Here is a 19,162-nt window from a genome sequence, read left to right on the forward strand (position 1 = left end):
AATACCTGCATCAAATGCAGTGAAAACAGGATTAATACAAAAGGGGAAGAACATACAATAAAAACAAAAGGATTACACAGTGTATTGTAAGTACATTAAAAACACTAGCAAGCAAACAAGAAAAAAACCTCTTGTGTCCCTGTCTTGGTGTACATTTTGCTTAACATTATTTCATGTGGTCATGTACATAGCCTTTGACCTTCTTTGCTTGTCCTAGACATGTACCAAATAGTATAGATTGGTATCAGAACCTCTAATTAATATAGGCAACATTTATGTTCATATTAAGGTTCATTTCACCAGATCGTAATTTCTTCCCGAATCTTTGCAAAGTATTTCTTTCAGGTCTCATCAAGATGATGTAGCACTTGGGGGCAAAGATGCAGCCCAGGAGGCCTGCACTGGAGGCCAATATGGAGAAGACCTCCACAGCCACCATGACCTTCCCCTTTGCACTGTGGTAGACAGGCAGGAAGCTGAGCCACACACTGCAGAACACCAGCATGCTGAAGGTCAGGAACTTGGCCTCATTGAAGGTGTCAGGCAGGTTCCTGACCAGAAAAGCCACTACAAAGCTGGCGAGGGCCAGGAAGCCCAAGTATCCCAGGACACAGTAGAAGGTGATGAGAGAGCCCATGTTGCACAGGATGATGATGTGGCCATGTTCAGAGTGTGCATCTGTGTCCACAAAGGGAGGAGAGATTCCCAGCCACAGGCCACAGAGAGTCACCTGGATGAGAGTGGAGATGGGGATAATGAGGCTAGGAAACCGGGACACCAGCCACTGCCTTGTGCTTCTCCTTGGAGCAGTGAGCGTGAAGGCCAGAACCACAGTGATGGTCTTGGCCAGGACCGTGGAGACAGCCACAGTGAAGACCACTGCAAATGTGGTGTGTTGTAGGATGCACGAGGCTGTGTGGGGACGGCCAAGGAAGAGCAAGGAGCAGAGGAAGCAGCAGGTGAGGGAGGTGAGCAGGAGGTAGCTGAGGGCCCGGTTATTGGCTTTGACAATGGGGGTGTCTTGGTGCTTGACAAAGACTCCAAGAACAGCACAGGTGAGTGCAGAGAAGCAGAGAGCCATGCAAGCCAGACCCATCCCCAAGGGGTCTTCATAAGTCAGGAAGCTTTCAGCTTTCATCAGGCAACAGTTTCTTTCGGTGTTGGCAAAGTGATGATCTGGACACTTCACACATTGGTTCATGTCTGGTGAGAAGTGAGAATCACTATTAATCTGTGTTCAATATTTCCTCTCAGGCCCCTTAGCTCAAAAGGCCTCATTTGGCTACTTAGCCAATTGACCTGTTGATGGAATGAAATAATTGTCAGTACAATGTAGTTGTAGGTGAATTTTATTTCTTTTATACATTTTTCCTTCCTTCCTTCCTTTCCCTCCTTCCTTCCTTCTTTATTCTGCTTCCTTCCTCTCCCTCCCTCCCTCCCACCCTCCCTCTCTCTCTCTCTCTTTCTTTCTTTCTCTTTCTTTTCTCTTTCTTTGTTTCTATTTCTCTCCTTCCTTCTTTTTGTTCATTCTCTCCTTCCCTATTTCTTTCTTTCCTTTTACTTTCCCCATTCTTATTCCTTCCTTCTCTGTCTTTCTCTCTTGCTTTCTCTCCTTTCTTTCTTTTTCTCCTTCCTTCCTTTCTTTCATTTTTTTCTCTTTCAATTGCTCTTTCTCTCTCTCCTTCCTATTTCTCTCTTTCATTCTGTCCTTATTTTATTCCTTTGGTTCTTGCTTCTCTCTTTCCTTCCGTCTTTCTCTTTCCTTCTCTATTTTTATCTTTCTTTCTCTCCTGTATTTCTTTGTTTCCTTTTTCTCTCTTTTATCTTCATTCTCTTGCCTTCCTTCCTTCCTTCTCTTTCTCTTCTTTCTTTCCTTTCTTTTCTTTCTCTCTTTCTTTCCTTCTCGCTTTCTTCCCCCTTCCTTCCTTTCCTTCTTTCCCTCCCTCCCTCCCTCCTTCCTTCCTTCCTTCCTTCCTTCCTTCCTTCCTTCCTTCCTTCCTTCCTTCCTTCTTCTTCTTTCTTTCTTTCTTTCTTTCTTTCTTTCTTTCTTTCTTTCTTTCTTTCTTTCTTTCTTTCTTTCTTTCTTTCTTTCTTTCTTTCTTTCTCTCCAGGATTTGAACTCTGTTCTTAGGTATTTTTCTCTAGTATTTATGCTCAAGATTAGCACTCTAGCAATGGAGCCACAGCTCCACTTTCAGTCTTTTTGGTGCTTAATTGTAGACAAGAATCTCATGGAATTTACTGCCCAGGATTGCATGAATCTCCATCCTCAGATAGCAAATTCTTGAGCAGCTAGGATTATAGGTGTGAGCTACAATAACCTACCAATATATGCCTGCATTCTAGAGAGCTCATATTACTCTGGATGTTTGTTACTTGAGTGATCAAAAATAAGTTTAGCAGTAATTTCAGACAAAACTAAAACATTTGTCATCTGTTACTGGAAAGTAAGTGTTTGATCCTGCACCAAGGAAAGATAAAAGTAAGAATTATTAAGGGATCAGTCTGCCCTGACCAATCCAGGAATTTGGGCAGTCTCTCCCCCTCAACTCTGTTGAGAAAACATTTAGGACAAGACATTATTCAGCATTCCTGTGGTTAGCCCCACTTATCCAACCAATGATGTATGATTTAACCTATCCTTAACTGCTAAGTTAAAAAGACCCTGTCCTTACTGGAAATGATCATGCCCCTAACCAATGAACGTGACATCCTTCCCCCTGTTACATACTCAATACAAACCCTGCTGAACATGTGGTCGGGGATCACAACTCTGACCCACTGCATTGGTGATGATTTTGAGTCCAAGCTCGAGCTTGCAAATAAACGAATGTTTTGCTGTTTGCATTGGTCGTGGTCTCTGGGGGTGACTAGGAGGGTCTTCAGTTCGAGTTGAACATTGCTCATTCAAGAAATAATGGAGAGCAGAGAATCAGCCCACTCATGTCAGTTTTAATGGGAGTGTCTACACCTCACTGCATCCCACTACTCACACCAAACACAAGTTTCCTGACCACTTGTTCCCTGTCAAGGGCAATGCCCCTCAACAAAAATAAGAGAGGGTCTGGGAGGATGAGATGGAGGAGAGAGAAGAGAAATGAAATGGAGTTGGTAATCTAGTTCTGATATTTCAGTAGCTGGTGGTCAAACTAGTGCCAGTGTCAGGTATGGAATGGTCATAGCAAAGTGCTGGGTATTACTAATAAAGACTTAGTCAAAAATAGTAATTAAAAAAGAGCAGTGCTGGACACTCAGAAAGGAAAGGCTGTGTTAGACCCACAAATTCATTATGATCTGTATTTTGTTTCCAAGATTAAGGCTTAGTCCTTGATATTGTATTTTGATATTGTATTTAAATCTAAGATAAGTGACCAAGAAAAGGGGAACAGGGATAGTCTTAAGATAAAGCTTAATATGTCCTAGAAAATGTAATCAGATGCGTAATAGAGGAGCAGTGGGTTGAGTTATTCCAAGGAGAAATATGGTTAACAGTAGCCATGGAATTCATTCATTGTGAAGGCCTAGGTGTGTTCCTGCAGTATACTGTAGATCTCTTCATTGACTTGTATGGACTGAAGATAGGGAACTTCTTTGTAAATCACAGACTCACCTGTGGCATTAGAAATCTCATTCTCTGGGCAAGGGGTGCAGTCAAAACAGCAGATTGCATTTGTTTCCTGAGGGGCTTTCCTGAATCCAGGACCACATCTCTCAGTGCAGAGAGACTGAGGAGTCTGAGGAAATCCAGATGACTGTTAATGATTATTCATCCTTTTTACCCATCATCCCAGACACCCCAGTGCCTGAAAGAAAAAGGTCACTAAGCAGCAGCATCTCTACGTACATACAGCCAAGATATCAGTTGGATCTTCTTACAGTTTCATGTAAGATGATTGTAAGACCATGTGGGATCTTGAACCCCAGCCCTTCATATTCTCATGAAGTGATGGGAGCCTTTGAGAAGTGGAGCTTAATTTTAGGAAATTAAGAAACAGGAAACAAATGTGGTCCCAGATTCTTGAATACAGGTCATGATGTATCTACTCTCTTAGTCATCTGTGAACATGTGGAGAGCAGTAGCAGAAAATCACACAGTGAAGCTTCAGATCCATTGTCTAAGGCACTGTTAATCCCGTTGAAGGGGCTGCTGTATCAAGGGCTATTCACATCTCTCTCTGGCTTCCAAGTTGCCATTAGGTGGTGTCCACTGGCAGATGCAACTTTCCTTACATCCTGTCTCATACAGACTCATGGTCTACCTGACCATGGGCTGAAATCTCCAGTCCAGAACCAAGGAAACCTTTCTGCCTTCTCATCTGATACCGTCCTATGTTTTAACACAGTTCTGGAAAGCTGATTCACATGTGTCATTTCCCTTTTCTGATATTCAATATGCAACCATGTAATAACATATTAGTAATTACATGTTCTCCTATTCTGTCCATGAGTCAGTAAGAAAGTTCCAGAAACAGGAGTTTCTGAAATGTACACCACTGAGCCATAGTTTAGGTGGACAGCTTACAAATGGGAAAAGTTCATTGCTTATTTACACAGAGATCATGACATTAAGGTTAGAAATGACCAACTCTGGGGAGAAATAAGGATGTGGTGACAGTGTCAAACAACCATTTTATTAATAACAGGACTTAGGGAATTGTAATCTTTCTCTACAACTACTCAATAATAATAATAATAATAATAAATATTTAAAAATACCAAAGTGAAAAAAGTAGAAATGACCTACCTTGATATATTCTATGGGCCACTCTATCAGATTCTCAAACAAAATCAGTTGTTGACCATGTGGCCTAGATGGAGTAAACTTGCCAACATTCACCCTTTGTCCAAGACCTTCTGGAAAATTCCAAAAGCTCACAATGTCATATTCTGCTTCCAATTTCTTTTGCTCATTCAAAACCACTTGTTCTCCGGCAGGACTGGTAAATTGAATCTTCTTCAAGAAGAGATGTAGCTAAAAGACACACATTATACTATGGCCAATTGCTTCCCAGAGTGAATGCAGAAACCCAGAATAAAGTACTGGTGGTGATTTAGCTTTCCTTCCCCCATGCAACTAACACATACCACAGGAGTCCAATCAAATAGAGCTGATGTAGGCCTATGGAGGTCTAAATTGTTACCAAGGTTCTAAAACTTGGTGAATAGAAATAGAATGCAGAAACTGAATTTTAAGAGATTAAAACTTCAGCCACATCCACCTGATCAATGAATTACATTAAGACAGAGCTCAACTGCCTTTTTCCAGCCAACCTCAGCCACTCATTTTATAGATGTGATCAGAGAGTCTGTGTGAAAATAGATAAACATCAAATATAGTGAAAGCAGGGGTTATACTGTGGGGGAGGGACGTACAAAGCAACAAAGAGTTAATCTTATAAATGCGTTAAAAACCAGTTGTTTAAGGATACAGGTGGACCTGTTGCAACAATGAGAGGTACAAGTCGTCATGTCCAAAACGAGCTTTACAATGTCGTTGCGGGGGGGGGGGGGGGGGGAGAAAGGGCGGGGAAGGAGAAGGATTGGGATTGTGGGGGAGGGGGGAGGCTGGGAAGGGATGTGAAGGGTAAACAAAGGAGGAGGCTGCAATGCTTGGTAAGAAATGTATGCATAATCTGCCCATATAATTGTAACTCCTCTGTACAGAATGTTCACAAATAAAATAAAATTAAATTAAAAAAAAAGAAAATAGATAAACAATGTACTAAAAACCTTCTAAGAACTAATCATAAATATCCTATTTATGTTTAGAATATTTGTGACATCAGTGAATGATTACCTGAAGCAAGACTTAGTTTATTGCATGTCTGTGTGTGTGTGTGTGTGTGTGTGTGTGTGTGTGTGTGTGTGTGTGTGTGTGTGTGTGTGTGTATTGGGGGGTGGCACACAAATACCTGTTCTGGGGTTGAACACAAGGCCTGGCCACTTGCCTTCAGTTTTGTTTTATTTGTTTCTCAAGGCTAGCATTTTTCTACTTGAGCCACAGCTCCATTTTTGGGTTTGGTTGTTAATTGGAGATAAGCATCTCACATACTTTTTTGCTTGGGTCCGCTTTCAACTGAAATCTACAGATCCCAGTCTCCTAAGTAGCCGGAAGTAAGCCACAGGTGTGAGCTATTTGGGGCCAGAAAAATCTTAGGGTTCCTGGTACTAGTTAACAATGTACTGTTATTTTAAACAGTTCCAAGAACAATTTGGATTTATTCTGTCAAAAAGACCAGGGCTTTTTCCACAGGAAGTGAGGGAAAGAAAATAGCATTTCCTTATCCGGGATGCTGTGTTCTCCAAGAACATTGTCACACAGCTCTACAGTCACTTCATGGAGAGTACAACAGGCCCAGTGTCTCTTGTTCTTTCCCCAAAGGAGCCAGAATACTTTGTTCCAACAACTAGGAAAGCTTGTAGAAAGTTATACCTGGAGCAGTCACCCAACAGAAAAGTCAATACCTGTGAAGACAGAATTGCCTTTGGTTGCTCATTGTGAGCTGGTGGCTCTTCTGTTTGATGAAAAAGCATCTCATGGAGGGCATGGGCCACAGCATACACGGCGTTGTAGATGTTGTGACTCTCTTCTGACAAGGACATGTCAAAAATGTGCCCCAGCAACCAGTCCAGTGTGGCATTGTATGAACATTGCCCCAATTTTGTACAGTCAGATTTTATCAGTATGCAACGAATAGACTGAATCCATAACCTAGCAAGAGAAATATCTTCTGAGTTCTTGGAAAAGTTAGCTCTTGGGATAAAATTGGTGAACCCAGAATTGTTTCTATGGTGAGAGAAGATGAGAGGTGCATGGAAGGAATCTATCAGAAAATAGGTTTTACTGATGGTCACATCATCATAAGGTGAGTTCATGACCCAGACTTTCCCTGTAATTAAAAAATGCCCTAATTTAAGAATAAAGCTTAGTAGAAAATCACTGTCTCCATAAATGATAATCACATTGGTTGAGGATTCCATAATATGGCGATACACTGATGGATCACTTGAGAAATCGGAGACTGCATTGGTCTGGATTGTGTTCTCAAAGGCAAAACAGACTCCATTCCTGCCCATCTTCTCTCTCAATTCTGAGAGGAACCACACACCATAGTCGTCTTCGGTGATGAACAGTCCCACCCAGGTCCAGCTGAAATGAACCATCAAGGAGACCATGGCCAGGGCTAAAGATGAGTCCTTGGCAGCCATCTGATAGATAGCATCAAACCGTCTATGGTCACCCAGGAGAGGATCAAAAGACCCAAAGGTGAACTAAAGGGAGAAAAATGAACACAACACCAGGAAGAGGATGGTCATTGTCAAAGACTTAGTCCTGATATGAACAACAATAACAACAAAAGCTGGCTGTGGGGAGGGGAGTGAAGTTTTGCTTATCCCATTTGTAAAGTCATCTTCCACTATCTAAATTGTAGAAATGTATGGATCAGGATCACAGCTTGAGGTCATCCTTTGCTCTCTTAGAACTTCTTTTTTTCCCTCTCCAACAAAGACAATGTGGATGCCCCACCCAACTTTGTTATCTTTCCTGGAGATCATTTATTTTGAGAGGTTCAGGATAGGGCTTATTCTTTCTCTCTTCTTCATCCTTTGGAGGGCAGAGTCCATGTGGGCCTGGCTTCACATCTCCCCACCCATCCCAGACTCACCTGTGGAAGTTTGTAGAGGTCCAGTAGTGTCCTGATTGGGACAGATGTGCTTGACGATCCTGTGAGTACTGCTAAAGCTTTGCTGTCTCTTCTGCAGGTGTAATTGGGGCTGTTTTTATTCTTCCCAGACAGCCAGGTGAGTGGATTCTCTAACACATCAGTTTCCACATAATGTGCAATATAGATCTCAAACCCCAGAGTCATATTGGGTAAAAGTTGGGGATTCTTGTTGATCTCTTCAACAGCAAGTGTCAGGGACAGGACCAACTGGTATTTCTTTAAGTTGATCCTGCACAAAACCACAGAATTTTGGGGGAGCTATACCTGTATTAGAAATGATTAAGTTCAAATCTCATGACTTTGTTGAATGGAATGCTTATCTCTACACAAAGTCATATGTTTAGACCCTCCCTTCAAGAAGGATGAAGTTAGAACATGGAGTCCTAGGAATGTAATTAGAATAGGGAGAGATCTTGCAAGAGGCTTCGATCAATATACGCTAGACTGCTGCTCTTCTGAGATCACAGAGAGAGGGAGAGCTGGCTTTTGCTTTCTGCCATGGGAAGAGACATGAGAAACCATGCTGTCTGGGAGATGGGAACACGCCCAGCTCACATACCAAGTCATTGGATCTGCATACAAAGAAATTCTTCAGAAATGTGATTCAATTTGAGAGTAGTGCACCTCAGCTCAAGGTATTTTGCCTAGGGCAGGGCCTACTGCCATAGTAATAAATAGCAAAGCAGGTTGCCTGCTCCGTGTCCTCGCTTGCCAGGTTTGGGCTGATGGCTCACCCTTCTGTGCAGAAGTAAATTTTTCCTTGTGAGATAATTAAAAAAATATAATTCAGGTCATGTGAGTACAGGCCAACTGAGGTGACATAAAGAACATCAACATTCAAGGTGATCAGCCAGAAGCAGACAAGATGGCAGCCAAGGAAGTTTGAACCAGCAAGTCCTGCATCACTCCCCAAAGAACAGATGATAAATTCAGGGACTGTGGACTGGAGGACCTCCTCTATTAGAGCAAAAGAACAGAGAAGGATGTGCGGGCAAAGGAGAAAGTAAGCCATCTCCATGTTCCTCCCCTCCACTAGCGTTGGTAGCTTAGCACAAACAGAGACCCCCCCACATTGCAAGGAGGGAGATAATAAAAGTTAAATCAAAGCAGCATATCCATGTACAGACTGCAGTGCTGGAGAAATGTCCCATAGTCTCTACTCCTGGGTCTACACCTTTAGATTGTGCCTGTAGAACTGTGTCAGTACACAAACTCCCTCCCACAATCTCATGAATGGCAGCAAGTATTTGGACACAACTTCATGGGGAGCAGGGCATGGGAGCTGTGTCAGAGTTTTTCTTAGAATCCCATGCCAGGCATGCCATGGCTGGAGCAATAATCCAGAAGAACCCATAGGTGCTGTGTGGTTCCAGGACCAAAACTCCCAGTAGAATCTTTCAGGAGATGTCAGTAGATCCCTCAGGTAGGACCAAAGGCCATCTACATCAGTTTCCACCAGGCATGTAGTATAGTGTCAGCTATCCTACCTGGCTCAGCCCCAGCTGGGTGGAAAGTGGATCATCCCCACCTTTAATTCCCAACCTCAGAGACCACTTCCTGCAGAAGGACAGTGCTCAAGATGGAAGAGACCTATGCAGCTAGCTCTAGGTCATGATTGTGTATTGGTCTACAGCACCACAAGCTGGGGCATGGGCCTCAGTGGACCCACGTGACAGTTTGGGTTCACTCACTAGGAGACTGAACCTGGATGCAGGGTGGTGTCCACCAAGATGGCACAGTGGCTTCCTCTACAAACCTTAATGAGCTGCTGTGACACCCCATGGCTCTCCGTCCCATTACTTTTCTGTTCTTTGTGCCAATTTTGGGACTTGAACTCAGGGCCTGAGCACTGTCCCTAAAGTTCTTTTGCTTAAGGTTAGTACTCTACGCCACAGTGCCACTTCTGGCCTTTTCTTTTATGTGGCACTGGGGAATCGAAATAAGTGCTTCGTTCATGCTGAGCCAACACTTTACCACTAAGCCACCTTCCCAGCCCTCCATCCCACTTCTTTTGAGCTTGTCAGTAAGATGGTGATTTTCTTCCAAAGCTTAGTGTGTGCTGATTGATAGCACTGGAAGGTTGCTATGACACCCCCATCCAGGACAGCCTCTGGGGGAGTTCTGGAATCACCTTAGTACTTTAGAAAGTCATCTGCCATCAGCTAATCAGACTTCTATTTCAGTGATCACTGACTGTGGCTGGCTGTGGCAGTCTTTGTTCTTGAGCACACCCCCACCACATACAGGTTGCAGGCCTTGGTTCTCAACTATCACTGTGCTGGCCTGATTGCAATGGACTGAGGATGTCCTACTGAAGCAGGGTAGACCAGGGAAAACAAGGCATGTTTAATGCATGCCAGGAATTCAAAAACTCAAGCTTAAAGCGTGTCCATCTACTTCACTTAAGATTAAGTGAAGACAGTTATTTGGGAGAAGAATGAAGCAAGGCAGCCTAAGGGAAAATGAGGTATGGTAATATTTCAGCAAATACAGAAATATTCATTCATCTACTTCCCTTTAGAATAAGGGACCAAAGTCATTCAGGGGGACATGAAACAGGATACATTGTGGAAAATCAGACCTGGTGAAAGCAGTTCAGAAACACAGTGTATAGAGACACAGAAGCACTATCTTTGTTTCAAAGAGAGACAATAGGATGCATACATTCCTGGGAGACCCACTTCTCACCCTAGAAGGAATATTTGTTTGCCAGGATGTATGGCTTCCTGAGATAGTGCTTCCCCCAAATGTAAGCAGTCACCTTCCCAAAAGTGAAGAGAACAGGACACATTCTTCATCCCAAGGATAAGCTTGTATTTTATGAAGGTTGCATTCTTATCTGATAACAATGCCCAAGACATCCAGAAACTCAGAAAGGGTAACACCAGGTGTGACTAGCAAACATAAAACACCTACCTTTGTATCACTTTGAAGGCAGACCCCTTCCTTTTACCCTATAAATAGCCCTGGCAGCCAGATAGTTGTGTGTCTCTCTTTTAGCACACCCACACTCTAATAGGAGGTATATCTGCCTTTCTGTTTCCTTGTTTCCCTGCTTGTTTGCTTCCTTACTAAGTAAAGCCCTGCCATGTTTTCGTACCATTGTGATTTATCTAGAATTTCTTCTTCTGAAATCAAAGTCAAGGATCCCAAGTGAAGAGTCCCTACTTTTAGAGGGAAATTTCATTAACCTTCACCTGTTTTGGTGACCTTGCTGGTTGGTATTCCAGGTGTAATAGAGTTCTGGCGGCTACAGCTGTGACTAAGGCCTGTTCTGCCACACAGATCTTGCCACTGCCGGGCAGAATCCACTCACAGGGCCATTAACTGTGGATGAGGCATATAGGATCCCTGTGTCCCCAGAAGGTGGTATATTGTGACCCACCACTCACTGGGGTTCTCCCTGAGGTTTTAAGAACCACAGAGTATTTGTCACCCAACTTCCTTTGGTTTTCTTGGTACTGAAGTGGTTTATCACCTTACCAGCTGACTTCCCTCAAGGCCTTTGCTCCCTCTAGTGGTGCCATTGTGGAAGTCACTACAGACTCAGGAACACTGAAGCCTGCCTGGAATTTCTGGAAAGACAGGCACAAAGCCAGACCAAGCCAACTGGTGTAATTCAGAGACATTTCGAAGGCCAGATGGTATCACATGCCAATATGAATCAAGAATGTCCCACAACTATGAATTCTCCTAGGATTCAATATGATCATTTTGGGGAAATTCATATAGACAAATGCACATGCACACACGAGGATGCACGTGCCTGGTGCTCATACAGAGAGCTCAATTAGAGAATGTACAGAGCAGAAGAAATCTCTGACATCTCCCATCCCTCATCTCTCATGGGGGTACATTTCTAAAGGTGTGTTTACACATGTTCCCAATCAATCTCACTCACTTCCTTACCACGTTCAGTTGGCTTCAATATCCCTCACAAATCTCTCATGGAAGAAAGTATTCTTCTCCTGAACAAAGCCCATACAGGGTGTTTCCACACAAATTGTCTGAGAAAATTCCTCTGTGACTTCTCTAGTTTACAGGGAATTCTGTAGATCTGAAAGTAGTGAGCTCACCTGGGTCAAATGCATGAATGAAAGTGTGTATAAAACATATGAAAAAATTAAAATCCAGTTCATGAATTTATAAGTAGGGGAAAAGTAGGAAAGACTGGAAAAACGTTTGAGAACAAGGAATAGAAGAAGAGCTTCTGGGAATGACATAGGGGATAGCCTGAGACATGGACAGCAGGACAGAGGCTCACATACATTAGTTAAGGGGAAAAAATCAAATGGTTCATGAATCTCTTATTCCAGATCGAACCAGCAGCTCCCCATTCCCAGAGCTTTGCTGACATGAAATAACCCCTGAAGCAGAAACTGCATGTCTATCCTAGGAAATGTTGCCCTGAAGGAGGTCCAAACATTGGTCCTGTTTTGAAAAGTATAAAAAAACAGAATTGATTAAAGATTCCCTTGCCTTTGACCTTTGGATGGGGACATTGAGTGTTAGTATGGACTCTTGGTCACCTCACTGACCCTGAGCCAGGACAGATCAGGCTAGAGGAGTCACAGTGATTGTGGGGAGGTCAGGAAAGCCCTGGGAACGGGGAGTGGAATGAAAGACAGACAGAGATCTCTCTGGAGAAAGGAAGAAAAATATTCATCAGGAAAACCTGAAGTAAAATAGAGTTGCCGTGGTGACGGCAGTGTAGAAGATTCAGAGAATGTCAATGGATGGAACCAAACTTCCCCCACCGTTGACGTAACCAAACAGAAAATGCAAATTTTAAGAAAACCCAATTAACCACTTACGGAAGGTTCTGTTGCTGCAGGGCAGGGTCATTCATGTTGCGAATGAATTCCCAAGAATAAAGGGGGAAAAACCCAGCAATCTCCACATCTCCCCTGCTGTGTGCCACAGATTTTTCTGTGTAAATGCATCTCACATCTTCAGAGGAATTGACCAAAAGTGGATGCTGTAGGAGAAGCAGTGTCAGAGCCACAGCGAACATTGCTGCTGCTTTGGCGTAGAGATAGGATTCTGGCTGCAGACTGAGCCTTCAGTGTCAGGTTGGTATCTAAATGGATCACGAGTTTCTGTGATTTCTTGTTACCTGGATGGCCACTGGGATGCACCACTGGCCTTCTCCACTGTCTTAGAGGAATACAGAGCCCATCCTGCCCTCCAGCTCTGCATCTGGGGTCCAGGTGCAAGGTCAAAACACAAGTTGGAAAACATGTGTACCATTTTTGCTCCACACCCTCAGGGCTGTGATTTCATCCAAGACTGTAGATAGGAAAACTCCAGGGATGGATTCCTTTCTTGTTGAGTTGTTCACAAACTTGTGTGAAAGCAAAAAGTTGAAAAGAAAACAAGCACACAAAATGAAGGTTCATAAGAAAATCACTACAGATGATGGGAATGGATGAGACTAGAGGATGCCATATGATGGTCAATAAGTGGAAGAATGCCATGGCCAGAAAAGCCCAGTCAGTGTTATTGGACCACAATGAAAGATCAGGATGGGCAGACTCACAAACCAGAGCAAAGAGAGCCACAGAAGTTTGGTGAAATGACCCATTAAGGTTTCCAAACCAACTACACATGCACAAGCATCCAGAAGTGGTCAATGCACTTATTTACTGCTGTAGGAGTTACCAACAATCTCCCTGAATTCAAACATTACAGATCAATACTTCAAGGTCAAGGTACGCATCCAATTCGACTTTGCATTTGGAACCTTGAGCTTCTTCAATCCTTGCATGTCTTTGACCAGCAGAATGCATCTATCAGTACGTTGTGGCAATCCATGGTCTATGACTTTCTGGAAACATAGCAGGCCTGCCCTCTGAGGATCCTGGTAGTTGTGGGTATATGTATGGGTCTTGGTCTGCTGTGTATCCCTGTCATGTCCTGAGTGCTCTGGGAATTCTTGATCACTCTTGGACAGCCGTGTGGTGCCAGCTCTGTCCATGTCTCCCTACCTGTCTCCTCTATTCATTCCTCATACTAGAAGTGAAACCAAGGTCAAAGTGCAGGTTCCTGCTCTGCACAGAGTTCACCATGGTGGCTGATTCTCTGATCTGGCTCCGTATATTTATCAGGAAAAGCTTGGCAAAAGTATGTTGGAAAAGTAAGGATGCAAATGCTACATGATACGGGTAGCCAGCAAGATCTTGCAAGAGAGTCAGTACTGGGGCCTAGCCTGACTTGGGTTCTGAGGTAGAAATTTTGTTCTTCCTATACCCAGGATTACAGGTATCGGCTACCCGTGGCTGGCTCAGAGGACAAAAATTTATCTTTTCTATATCTCTATTTCTGTTCAGTGTGCCCTGGAGAACAACCCCTCCCCACTTCCTCTTCACCTGCCTGAAACCAGTAGTTACCTGTCAATCACCTGATTGTGAGTCAGCAAAGGACCCCACACTCTGAGGTCACTTCCTCGTCTGCTGAGGTCACTTCCTGAACCACCCTGGTCACACTTCACTCCGATGAGTGGTTCCCTAGTCACTTCTGCATCCATTGTGCTCCTGGCTCAGCACAAATCCCTTCTCTCTCTTTCTCTTCTTCTGTTTTTCCTTTTCCTCTGTCTTCTCCATGTGCTTCCAGCTACTGCGGGTGGGCAGTTTGTCTTTTCTGTCTGAACCATGTGTCAGGTTTCCTTGCTGGCGAAGCTAACAATTTCTACTTCATTGTCATTGATATCTACTCTACTACTCTAAGGCTTCTTCTGCCTACATTTCAAAAATGAGAAAAAATTTGGGGATCTGTGTTAGTTGATAATACATCTATCCATCTGTCTGTCTGTCTGTCTGTCTGTCTGTATGTCTTTATTGTAAAGGTGATGTATAAAGGAGTTACCATTATGCAAGTCAGGTAATGAGTACATTTCTGTTTTTACAATGTTACCCAGTTTTTCCCTCCCTGCCTCACCCACAGGTTGTATGCTTCAGTTTTCCAATGGTGTCCAGAATATACCACTGCTGCATTTGTCAGGGTGATTTACTGAACATGATGGTCTCCCCTTCCTCCCATATTCCTGACCTAAATATATAATGGCATTTTCAAGAATCAATTGTGTCTGTGTGACTCCATTTACTTTTTCCATTCATATGTTGATTGGAACAGAGCCTGGTTCTTCAACTTAGCTTCTAAGTAGTGTCATGATAATCACTTGTTATATGTAAACATAGACATAACAAACACCCATACCATTATGTGTCTGTAATCTGCATGTAATATTTTATCTTTTGTCATGTTATGTTACCAACGGAGTTATAACATTCCTTTGGCCACATCCCCACTAGCATCTCTTATTACTAATTTTCTTGATAATCAATCAACTTATTTAATACCAATTATTTTATAATAAGCTCTATTTTATGAAACTGAAGATTTACTCATACCATCTGCTACTTACTTGAACATTTTGTGGTTATAAAAGTGAAATTTTTGCTTCTTAAATAATTTTTATCCAAGTGAAACAAAGTTTGTTTCATCAATTCCCTTTCTCAAGGCTTTCATTTACTAACTTCCCTCTTCCTTTACATTTCCTTAGTTCTTTACTGAGTTTTTTTTTGTCAGTTATGGGACTTGAACTCTGTGCCTGGGTGTTGTCCCTCAGCCTTCAGCTGAAGGAGAGTGCTCTACCACTTGAGCCACAGCAGCATTTTTTGTTTTCTGGTGGTAAATTGGAGATAAGAATCTCACGGGGTTTCCTGCCTGGGCTGGCTTTGAACTGTGGTCCTCAGATCTCAGCCTCCTGTGTAGCTAGGATTACAGGTGTTAATAACTGGCACCTGGATTCCTTACTCAGATTTTAAAAATTACATGTTTAATTAACTCTTTTAAAACATTGTTCTCAAAGTGACACTTTTAAAAAGTAGTTATCCTTAGACAAACTGGTTGTAAATGGATATTTCCCATTTGGTTTTAAACAAAGAGTACAGGAGACTCACATGTAGACTGACATTGCAGTAAGAGTCCAAACTTAACAAACTTGAGGGATCTCAGACCATTTCTCTTGTTTTAAAAATGCAGCTAATTGTATCACTTTACATATCATTCTTGTAACTTTCATTGGGTAATATTTGAAGGAAAGCAACTTTTAGTTAGAAACACTAAAACAATCATACATTTTACTGTGTAAAGAATTGAGCAATAATAATAATAATAATAATAAAAGAATTGAAAAATATCTGGGAGCAGGTGGCTTATGCCTGTAACCCTAGCTACTCAAGAGGCTGAGATTTGAGGATCGCAGTTCAAAGACAGACCAGGCAAGAAACTCCATGAGACTCTTATTTCCAATAAACCACTCAGAAAAACAGGAGTGGTGCTGTGGCTCAAGTTGTAGAGTGCTTGCCTAGGCTCAGAGTTCAAACCCTATGATGAACCAAAAAAAAAAAAAAAAAAAGAATTGAGTAACAAATTAGGTTTTACATTGAAGTAAATATGTAACCAAAGCCAAGAAAATTAAAACGTAGGTGCTTCTTTTTTTCTTTGTCCAAAGGGAAACCACAATGGGAAAAATATGTATGCAGAGCAAATTGCACATTATCTATCTGAACAATATTTATAAGAAAGTAGAAAATCTGAACACACACTTCACGATTGTTTTACCAAAGGAGTCCTGGGAGGGGGGGAGGCAGTGAGGGAGAAGATGGCAAATATGAGTTTGGATGATTTAGTATTGCCAAGATGAGGCAAAATAAGTGAGGAATAATAAGAAAACCATAAAACTCAAACCAATTTTCTTACCTGTGGATGTTCTCAGAGCCTGTTAGAGAATTTCTACCTCCTATCCCTTTGACTGGTGGAAGCTGCCAGTACATTGCCAAGAGACTTCCGGATCGCAGTCTCCCAGTCTAGTTGGTTCATGAGCCGTTCACCACCTTTTAGAGCAGGAGTGTGGCTTCTGCCTCTGGGAGCTTCCAGTGCCACCCCTACCAGGCCAACCAACCTAGGGCGCAGGCTTCACTGCGTGCATCAAGCAGTCCCCAGACATGACAACCAGAGTATCTGAGCTGCCCAGTTCCTGCGCATGGTTTTGTCCCTCTGGGGGAAGATGGGGCTCAAGGTCCTGTTCTCTAAGGGAAAGGATTCTCCTAGCATCCCCTGGGGCATGGGGCAGTGAGCATCATCAGGAAGAAGACTTGGGCCTTGAGCATGAGGGGTTGCACCTGGTTCTGGAATACAGCAGAGCTTTGCCCATGTCTGGGCTCAGGTTCAGCAGCACCAACTTGGGGCAAATCCTGAGCAGCAGGCCCAGAGAGCACGCGTGGGATCCATAGCCTATATCTGCTATTCTGGCCCCTCTCCGAGTTGAGGTGTCTCACCTACCATGTGTGGGCTTCTCTTTTTTTTCTCCTGATCAGGCAGATTTGGTTGGTTTTCATTGAATATATTGGGGTTTTTTCTCTCCCCCCTTTTTATTTCCTGGTATCTGCTGAGCCTTTTACATAATTTGTACTGCCCACAGTGGCATCCACAGACATCACTTGCTTAAAAAAAATTAAAGACAGGATTGATGGTTTTGAGTTGGGTGGTGAAAAGAAAAAGGAGTTAAAAAAATTAATTTATGGAAAAAGTGTTTGTGTGTGTGTGCGTGCAAGCGCGAGCACTTGGGGGTGGGACGGGGAAGGAGGTGGGGGGTGTCGGGACTGGTGGTGCCAGACCTGGAAGTCAGGACCCAAGTTCCTTTTCTTGGCTTTGTAATTCACAAGTGGCATTTTACTATTTGAGAAATAGCTCAAGTCCCTTATTTTTACTTGTAAGTTAAAGATGGAGTATTATAGACTTTTCTTTCCAGTATAGTTTTGAACTGTAATAATCAGATCCAAGTCTTCTAAGGGAGCTATTGGTATCTGACTTGAAAAAAATTACGTGTATAATGTTCAAATTGATAATGAATTTAATAATTGATTTCCACAAGAATGTGAAAATTTAATACATATTACTCAAAGTTTTAGTCAGTATTTTAAAAGAGTAACACATAAAAGAGTAATTACATAAAGTTCACAGTATTGTGGCATAGTAATCCTTAGGTAAATTCATTAACATATTTTGACCTTCACAATGCATCTTGTCATTGTCTTCATCTACAAAGCTTATGAACTCTGCAGACTTTAACAATAAAACTGTTGCTTCCAAATCGGGTGATATGCACATTTCTTGCCTTTTGCTCAGAATCAGCTGTTTCCCCTTTCTCTTTCTTTCCCTCCCTCCCATCACCAGCCTTGAGTTGCTTAGTTCACTTTCATCAATGACCAATGCCACTGATGGGCCCCTCTGCTGTATTTTTTCACCCATTTTTCTATAGTTCTTTGCCCTCCTCCTAGCTTCCCTTAGATGTGCATGCATATACATCATATATGTAGTCCAGTATATAGAGTCATCTAGAAACTATATATCAAATTAAGAAGACATTCTTTGTTTCTTTTGTCTTGTTTACTTTGTCATAGCTCATTGTAAAACAGAAACACTTTTATGATGTGTAATTTAGTCCAATCAAGTGGCGACTGAACACCATTGGACTGAAAAATGTAAGCAGAAAATAAAGCAGTGCAAGAAAGGACACACTACCCTTTGCCAGCATGGCTAAAGTGATCCCCCCAAAAATCTAGTGTGTCTGTTGTTTTCTTTTCTCTTCTTCTTCCATTTCTATTAGGGTGTCCTTAAAGATTTGGTCTAATATGATGCACAAATTGATTAATTGTGAGCTCTGGGCATGGATTTTCCCAAGATCCTATGGAAGTCATCCTTTCTCTCCTTTACTTGAGTGTTTCCTGGACAGGAGTGATTTCCATGCTTGTATGGGACTGGCCAGCTCCTGGTTCATCAGTCCTGAGGATGGAGGGTGAGCTTTCCTTGGGCTCCAAGCTTGAAAACATCTTTGGTTCTTTACCCCTTGTTTGTGTCTAAAGGCAGAAGCATCTCTACCCAGTAAGTACTGAGTTTTTGATATGTGAATATTCTTGGAAATATCACCTCTTAATCCTAAATAAAAACAGAATTGTTTTGGGTAGCTTGTTGGTAGGACAGCATATCAAAAATTATTTCACCATTTGTGTTCACAGTTCACCAAGTTTTATACATCCTTAATTGTGTTTGGTTAGCAAAATGGGTAACCAATTTTTTTTCTACCTACACAGTACTGGCTCTGTTTCCTGTTGAAGTCTTCCCCTAACTACAATACATGTATTATTCTAAACTCTTTCTGAGTACTGCAAAGGAACTATTGCAATGATATTAAAGACCTGGACCTCAGTTATCAAAACAGTATTAAGGGTGGGGTGTTAGTGGCTTATGGCTATAATCCTAGCTACTCACAGGCTGAGATCTGATGATTGTGGTTCAATGCCATCCCAGTCAGGAAAGTCCCTGAAACTCTTATCTCCAATTAACCACAAGAAAATCAGAAGTGGTACTAT

At 42.4% G+C, this 19,162-nt stretch overlaps 1 protein-coding gene across 1 annotated transcript; it reads right to left on the reverse strand.

Annotated features, from left to right (window-relative positions):
* Nucleotides 1–253: 253 nt before the first annotated feature.
* On the reverse strand, nucleotides 254–12,576 carry LOC138813643 (vomeronasal type-2 receptor 116-like). Its single transcript, XM_070002041.1, has 6 exons — nucleotides 12,542–12,576; nucleotides 7,668–7,956; nucleotides 6,466–7,272; nucleotides 4,745–4,972; nucleotides 3,611–3,734; nucleotides 254–1,203 (listed from the first exon to the last, which is right to left on the reverse strand). Exons 1-6 carry the CDS (start codon nucleotides 12,574–12,576, stop codon nucleotides 254–256), a joined length of 2,433 nt encoding a protein of 810 aa, XP_069858142.1.
* Between the last annotated feature and the right edge of the window lie 6,586 nt (nucleotides 12,577–19,162).

This window comes from Dipodomys merriami, unplaced genomic scaffold, assembly GCF_024711535.1.
Source record: "Dipodomys merriami isolate MVZ:Mamm:240054 unplaced genomic scaffold, mDipMer1.0.p SCAF_6, whole genome shotgun sequence".
NCBI lineage: Eukaryota > Metazoa > Chordata > Mammalia > Rodentia > Heteromyidae > Dipodomys > Dipodomys merriami.

Excerpts from the sequence above, each read along its gene's own strand:
- LOC138813643 (XM_070002041.1), bottom strand. The coding sequence starts at position 12,576 with ATGAATGACCCTGCCCTGCAGCAACAGAACCTTCC. Across the intron at positions 7,957-12,541 it reads CTGCAGCAACAGAACCTTCC|GATCAACTTAAAGAAATACC; the intron begins GTAAGTGGTTAA and ends GGTTTTGTGCAG. Across the intron at positions 7,273-7,667 it reads ACCTCTACAAACTTCCACAG|TTCACCTTTGGGTCTTTTGA; the intron begins GTGAGTCTGGGA and ends TTCTCCCTTTAG.